General features: G+C 50.4%; 1 protein-coding gene across 7 annotated transcripts in view; it reads left to right on the forward strand.

Moving 5' to 3' along the window:
* SMARCA4 (SWI/SNF related, matrix associated, actin dependent regulator of chromatin, subfamily a, member 4) overlaps positions 1 to 7,743 on the forward strand; it is a 126,319-nt gene that overhangs the window by 42,843 nt on the left and 75,733 nt on the right. For all 7 annotated transcript variants that reach the window (XM_011994695.1, XM_011994687.1, XM_011994703.1 and 4 more), the window contains 3 exons: positions 2,022 to 2,195; positions 3,422 to 3,589; positions 3,703 to 3,753. In XM_011994695.1, the coding sequence (XP_011850085.1) occupies positions 2,022 to 2,195; positions 3,422 to 3,589; positions 3,703 to 3,753 (393 nt within the window). The remainder of the gene's footprint in view (positions 1 to 2,021; positions 2,196 to 3,421; positions 3,590 to 3,702; positions 3,754 to 7,743) is intronic.

Genomic DNA, 7,743 nt, shown 5'->3' on the forward strand with positions numbered 1-7,743 from the left:
TTGGCCTCCCAAAGTGCTGAGATTGCAGGCATGATCCACTATGCCTGGCCAACTTTTTTTTTTTTTTTTTCTTTGAGACAGAGTTTCACTCTTGTCATCTGGGCTGGAGTGCAATGGTGCGATCTTGGCTCACTGCAACCTCTGCCTCCTGGGTTCAAGGGATTCTCCTGCCTCAGCCTCCTGAGTAGTTGGGATTACAGGTGTGCGCCACCACACCTGGCTAATTTTTCTTTTTTTTGAGACAGAGTTTCACTCTTGTTGCCCAGGCTGGAGTGCAGTGGTGCGATCTCGGCTCACCACAACCTCTGCCTCCTGGGTTCAAGCGATTTTCCTGCCTCAGCTCCCCAAGTAGCTGGGACTACAGGCACTTGCCACCATGCCTGGCTAATTTTTTGTATTTTTAGTAGAGACGAGATTTCACTATGTTGGCCAGGCTGCTGGTCTCAAACTGTTGACCTTGTGATCTGTCCGCCTTGGCCTCCCAAAGTGCTGGGATTACAGGCATGAGCCACTGCTTCTGGCCGCCAGTGTTTTTATATATGTTATTTCAGCCTTTTTACTTGTATATTAATACAATGTTAAATTGCTGTTTTTTTATTTTTTCTAAAATTTTCCTGTCTTTTTTTTGAGTCAGAATCTCATTCTGTCGCCCAAGCTGGAGTGCAGTGGCGTGATCTCCACTCACTGCAGCCTCCTCCTCCTGGAATCAGGCAATTCTCCTGCCTCAGCCACCTGAGCAGCTGGGATTACAGGCATGCGCCATCACACCTGGCTAATTTTTGTGTTTTTAGTAGAGATGGGGATTCACCCTGTTGGCCAGGCTGGTCTTGAACTCTTGACCTCAAGTGATCCGCCTGCCTCGGCCTCCCAAAGTGCTGGAATTATAGGCGTGAGCTGCTGCTCTTGGCCACATTGCTTTCTTTGTTTTTAAGTATCACGGAAACATGACTTTTGATGTCCACTCTGTATTCCATTTCAGTGGGTCCAGGATCTGATCATTTATGTCAACTTTTTCTTGTTTGAGGACATGCAACATGTTTCAGCTTTTGAAAATTAAAAATCATGCTAGGACAGGAATTTTTGGCTTGAACATTTTGGGACTGGTCTCTGGTATTTCCTTAAAGTAAATTTGTAGTGATGGAATAAGTTGGGGGGAGGGTTGGAAACATATTTGAGACGTTTCATATCCATGCTACGCTGCCCTGCAAGTCGACTGCCCTATGTGCCCACCTGCTGTGTTCGAGGGCCTTTCCCACCCACAGTTGCCATTGCTGAGTTTTATCATCAGAGAAACCCAACCGCAACAGGCAAAGGGCGTTTTTTGTATATTATATTTATTTTTTTTGAGATAGAGTCTCGCTCTGTCACCCAGGCTGAAGTACAGTGGCGTAATCTCGGCTCACTGCAACCTCTGCGTCCCGGATTCAAGCGATTCCCCTGTCTTGGCCTCCTAAGTAGCAGGGATTACAGGCATGCGCCACTACACCTGGGTGATATTTTTTATGTTTGTAGTAGAGATGGGGATTCGCCATATTGGCTGGGGTGGTCTCGAACTCCTGACCTCAGGCATTCTGCCCTCCTTGGCCTCCCAAAGTGATATTCTAGGTTGTTTTTTTTTTTTCTTTTTTGAGACAGAGTCTCGTTCTGTTGCCAAGGCTGGAGCACAGTGGCACAATCTTGGCTCACTGCAAGCTCCACCTCCCGGTTCACGCCATTCTCCTGCCTCAGCCTCCCGAGTAGCTGGGACTACAGGCGCCCGCCACCATGCCTGGCTAATTTTTTTTTTTTTTTTTTTTTTTTTTATCATTTTTAGTAGAGACAGGGTGTTAGCCACCGTGTTAGCCAGGATGGTCTCAATCTCCTGACCTCGTGATCCGCCCACCTTGGCCTCCCAAAGTGCTGGGATTACAGGCATGAGCCACCACGCCTGGGCAGTATTCTAGGTTTTAAACAAGCCTTGAGGAGAACGTGTCCGCCGTGCTGCTGAGGGGTCAGCCTTCTCTTTTGCGCGTTCTCTACAGGAATACCTCAATAGCATTCTCCAGCATGCCAAGGATTTCAAGGAATATCACAGATCGGTCACAGGCAAAATCCAGAAGCTAACCAAGGCAGTGGCCACGTACCATGCCAACACGGAGCGGGAGCAGAAGAAAGAGAACGAGCGGATCGAGAAGGAGCGCATGCGGAGGCTCATGGTATGGTCCCGCCTTCTTGACATGCACCTTTCCACACATGTGGCTGGTACTGCAGGTTCCAGGGGTCGCTCCCCAGGGTCCCACCAAGGCATTTCAAAGCTCGGAGTTAGAAGTGGGGCGAACGAAAGAGTAGGTGCGGGCTTGGGAGTCAGTCCTGGGCTCGGATCTTTGCTGATCCCTCTGATCATCAGAGTGACTGTGTGACCTCAGACCACTTTGCTGTCTCCTCTGTCTTCACTGGAAAACGGAGGTGGTGCCCCCTCCCCTCATTCTGTGAGAGCCACAGGTGGTGCGATCCAGACCCCCCACCCCTAGGATAAACATCTCTGACCGTTTATTTGTGGCTGAGTCGCTGGTTGGACAGATATTGGGAGCACATTCTGAACCAGGTGCTGCTCTGTGTATGGGGGACACAGAAGGGAGCACGACACGGCCTCTGTCCTTGTAGGTTGTGCTTGAGGGGCAGATACACGAATGAAGCAAACAGAGTAGTGGATGGTGACAGCTGCAGTGAGGAGGGTGAAGCGGAATGGAAGGGGAGGGATAGGGTAGTAAGTGAAGGCTTCGGAACAGAGGCCCAAAGGGTGGCCCTGATGCACAAATGCAGAGACCCAGGAGAGGAGCCCCAGGCAGCACGGAACAAAGGTCGAGGTGGCAGGCAGCCATATGCCAGGGACAGCCGGTAGCCCTGGGCTCCCAGGCTCCCAGCACAGCATCGTGTGAGGTGGGAGGTGAGGTCAGAGCTCACAGGGGCAGGTGGGGCATGGGACCTTTCAGGCCATTGGGAGGACTGTGGGTTGAATTCTGATCGTGAATGAGAGCCTCACCCAGGAGGGTTTTGGCTGTGGGTGATGTGATCTGATGTCTTAGAAAGGTGAGGGGCTGCTGTAGGAGTTGGTGGCAGGGATGCACCTTGGACTTTGTGGAGAGAAGGCTTTGGGTTTGGGGTGTGTTTCGTGAACAGAGTGGATAGGACTGGCTCATGGCCTCTGTAACTGGCTCCTGGCGGGACCATCTGCTTAGCAGGTGCCTTTGGAACCTAGCCCTTGGTAGGTTTTGAGGAAATAGTTCCTGAACAGGGAGTCGATTGCTGTGTGAAGGTTCAGTGACGCGGCACCCCCATGAGCCATGTACGCCCTCAGTGCGCCTCTGGGTTGACTGGCCATGGGTGCCCACAGATGTGCACAGTGTGCCACCACATTGCAGTAACCCCCATGCTTTTGTAGGCTGAAGATGAGGAGGGGTACCGCAAGCTCATCGACCAGAAGAAGGACAAGCGCCTGGCCTACCTCTTGCAACAGACAGATGAGTACGTGGCTAACCTCACAGAGCTGGTGCGGCAGCACAAGGCCGCCCAGGTCGCCAAGGAGAAAAAGAAGAAAAAGAAAAAGAAGGTGTGCTGGGCCTGGTGTGGCGCCTGCCGCGGGTGGGATGGGAGTGGCCGTCTTCGCGTGTGTGGCCTCAGCCTGGCGGGTCAGAGCCTGACTGTGTCTCTCTCTATTTCCAGAAGGCAGAAAATGCAGAAGGACAGACGCCTGCCATCGGGCCGGATGGTGAGGTGAGGAAGCAGGGCTTCTTTTGGAGGTACCATCCCAGCCCTGAGGCGCTGGTCTGTTTCAGACTTTAAAACCTATGTTCTTTTAAAATTATGAACAATGATATATGATGATGGTGAGAATCCTGGGGTGTCCTCTGACCCCCATCCCACTCGCCCCTTCATCCCACACGTTGTTTTCTTCCAGACCTTTTTCTATGCATGTGCCTCAGGATTCATCTTTCAGGTTTTACTTTATTGTAACGTCTGACTTACAGGAGAGGCGCGAGAACCGTCCCGAGATGTCCTGTGTGTTCTTTACCCAGAGTCTCCATTTTCACGTTTTGTATTTTGTTTTGTTTCTTTGAGACAGGGTCTGTCTGTCACCCAGGCTGGACTGCAGTGGCGCATGGCTCATTGCAGCCTCGACCTCCTGGGCTCAAGTGATCCTACCCTTCTGAGTAGCTGGGACTACAGGCATGCCCCACCACACCCAGCTAAGTTTTTTTTTTGTTTTTGAGATGGAGTTTCGCTCTTTTGCCCAGTCTAGAGTGAAGTGGCGCGATCTTGGCTCACTGCAGCCTCCACCCCGCGAGTTCGAGCAATTCTGCCTCAGCCTCCTGAGTAGCTGGGATTACAGGCATCCACCACCACGCCCGGCTAATTTTATTTTTATCTTTATTTTTATTTAGATGGAGTCTCGTTCTGTCACCCAGGCTGGAGTGCAGTGGCATGATCTCTGCTCACTGCAAGCTCTGCCTCCTGGGTTCACACTATACTCCTGCCTCAGCCTGCCGAGTAGCTGGGACTACAGGCGCCTGCTACCACGCCCGGCTAATTTTTTGGCTTTTAGTAGAGACAGGGTTTCACCATGTTAGCCAGTATGGTCTCAATATCCTGCCCTCATGATCCACCTGCCTTGGCCTCCGAACGTGCTGGGATTACAGGCTTGAACCACCGTGCCCAGCCAGTTTTTGTCTTTTTAGTAGAGACGGGGGTTTCACCATGTTGGCCAGGCTGGTCTTGAACTCCTGACCTCAGGTGATCCACCCGCCTCGGCCTCCAAAAGTGCCAGGATTACAGGCATGAGCCACCGTGCCTGGCCTAATTTTTTAAAATTTATTTTTTATAGAGATGGGGTTTCCCTATGTTTTTCAGGCTGGTCTCCAATTCCTGGGCTCAGGCATTCTCCTGCCTCAGCCTCCCAAAGTGTTAGGATTATGGGTCCCCGCACCTGGCCTTCACATGTGTTTCTACCTAAACTCTTTGAGAGTCAAATTCAGACATGACAGTGCTTTACCTCTATGTATTTCTTTTTTTTTTTTTTTGGAGACGGAGTCTTGCTCTGCCACCCGGGCTGGAGTGCAGTGGCCGGATCTCAGCTCACTGCAAGCTCCGCCTCCTGGGTTTACGCCATTCTCCTGCCTCAGCCTCCCGAGTAGCTGCGCTCGCCACCTTGCCCAGCTAGTTTTTTGTATTTTTTCGTAGAGACGGGGTTTCACTGTGTTAACCAGGATGGTCTCGATCTCCTGACCTCGTGATCTGCCCGTCTCGGCCTCCCAAAGTGCTGGGATTACAGGCTTGAGCCACCGCGCCCGGCCACCTCTATGTATTTCTGTATCTACTTCCTGAAGACAAGTTTGCTCCTGCACACTGTGCCAAGGTGACAGAAGCAGGAGGTGAACGTTGGTACAGCACTGTTTCCAGTCTGCAGGCCTTTATATAAGGTTTGGCCAGTTTTTCCATTTGTCTTCACAGCAGCAGAAAACTCCAGGTCACATTTAGTGGAGGTCCCTTTAGTCAGCTTTGATCTTAAAGAGCTCCGTGTGTGTGTGTGTGTGTGTGTGTGTTTGTATTTTTTGCAGAGATGGGGTCTCATGTTGCCCAGGCTGGTCCTGAACTCCTGGGCTGGAGTGATCCACCTCAGCCTTCCAAAGGCTGTGATTATAGGCGTGAGCCACCACACTTGGCTTCAGGCCAGCTATGTCAGCCAGTGGCCCTGGATTTTGGTTTGTCTGATGTTCCTTGTGGTTAGAGTCAGGTTATGTGTCTCTGGCAGGCAGACCCAACTTGGCCCTGGGTACCTCTCAGGGCATCACGTCAGGAGTGCATGGCAGAGGTTTGCAAGTAAGGTCACTGGTGATGCTGACTTTGAACCCCTGCCAAGGGATCTCCACTGTCCAGTTTCTGTTTTTTTCTTTTGTAATCAGTAAGTACCCTGTAGGAAGACACTTGAGACTGTAACTATGTTGTAACTCCTCAGAATTCCAGCTACTCCTTTTAGTATCTTTTTTTTTTTTTTTTTTTTTGCCTGTATCAGTTTTTGCTGTGACAGCTACAGGATGGTGACTTTTAGTTCCATCATTCTTTCTGCATTGATTTATTTGTTTTTCTATACTAGGTAAAGCTTTCTCTTTGGTCCTGTTAGACCTGTGGCCATGGTCTGCCAACCCCGGGTGTAGACTTATGGATTCTTGTTTAGTTGAATGAGTAGATTCTGATCCTTTAAAATGATTTCTTTTGGCTATTTAGCTTTAGTCAGTAGAAGCCCCTTGACATTGGCTCCTGTTCGCTTTTGGCATGTGCCCACCATTCCTGGATCACTTCCTTCCTCACCAGGTTTTTCTTCTGCTTTCCCTGCCTGAGTTCCCTGGACCCAGCTCTTCCCCCGGGGAGTCCTGATTCCTTTTTTTTTTTTTTCCCCCCAAGAAAAGGTCTCCCTGCATCACCCAGGCTGGAGTATGCAGTGGTACGATCATTGCTCACTGTAGTCTCAACCTCCTGGACTGAAGTGATCCTCCCACCTCAGCCTCCTGAGTATCTGAGGCTACAGGCACATGCCACCATGCTTGGCTAAGTGTTCTGTATTTTTTTTATAGAGACAGGGTTTCACCATGTTGCCCAGGCTTGTTTCAAACTCCTGAGCTCAAGCAATCTACCTGCCTTGGCCTCCCAAAGTGCTAGGATTACAGACGTGAGCCACTGTGCCCGGCTATATTTCCTTTTATTACAGAAGAATATTTACATGCCAAGATCTGACTTTGGGGGTGCTCCTTGCTAGTGGGCCATCACTGCTTCTAGGAGCCGGATCTGGGAAATAGATGTATGTACACTTAATCTGTCTGCGTTGCTGCTTGTATATGTTAAAAATCGTGGCTGGGCATGGTGGCTCGTGCCTGTATTCCCAGTACTTTGGGAGGCCAAAATGGAAGGACCACTTGAGCCCAGGAGTTCGAGACCATCGTGGGCAATATGGCAAAACCTTGTCCTCTATAAAAATTTTAAAAATTAGCTGGCTGTAGTGGCATGTACCTGTTGCCTCAGCTACTCGGGAGGCTGAGGTGGGAGGATCCCTTGAGTCCAAGAGTTTGAGGCTGCGGTGAGCTGTGATCTCACCATTTCGCTCCAGCCTGGTCAAGACAGTGAGACCCTGTCTCCCACACACAAAGAATCTTGGGGTTGTGTTGACACCTCCAGTTCTAATCCAACAGCACAGGGTTGATTGTCATCCTTTCCCCCTTTCCTTAATTCTAAAATCAGGAACCTGATTTCCATGAACAGTAATAGACTGACTTACCTGCTCCACTCTAGAATACACAGAAAGTACGTTCCAAAGTGCTAACGGACACCTCTATGCAGAAGTTTCCTAGCTAGAGTTCAGTATTTATAGAGTTCCTCCACTCCAGGGTATGTGTTCCAAATATGGTGTTCAGAAGTTACTGGGGCCAGGTGCAGTGGCTCACGCCTGTAATCCCAGCACTTTGGGAGGCCAAGGTGGGCAGATCACCTAAGGTCAAGAGTTCAAGACCAGCCTGGCCAACGTAGTGAAACCTCGTCTCTGCTAAAAATACAAAAAATTAGCCAGGTGTGGTGGCGCGCCCCTGTAGTCCCAGCTACTTGGGAGGCCGAGGCAGGAGAATTGGTTGAACCTGGAAGGTGGAGGTTGCAGTGAGCCAGGTTCGCAGCCACTGCACTCCAGCCTGGGTGATAGAGTGAGATTGTGTCTCAAAAAAA

Source organism: Mandrillus leucophaeus, unplaced genomic scaffold, assembly GCF_000951045.1.
Source record: "Mandrillus leucophaeus isolate KB7577 unplaced genomic scaffold, Mleu.le_1.0 Scaffold112, whole genome shotgun sequence".
In the NCBI taxonomy this organism is placed as follows: Eukaryota; Metazoa; Chordata; class Mammalia; order Primates; family Cercopithecidae; genus Mandrillus; species Mandrillus leucophaeus.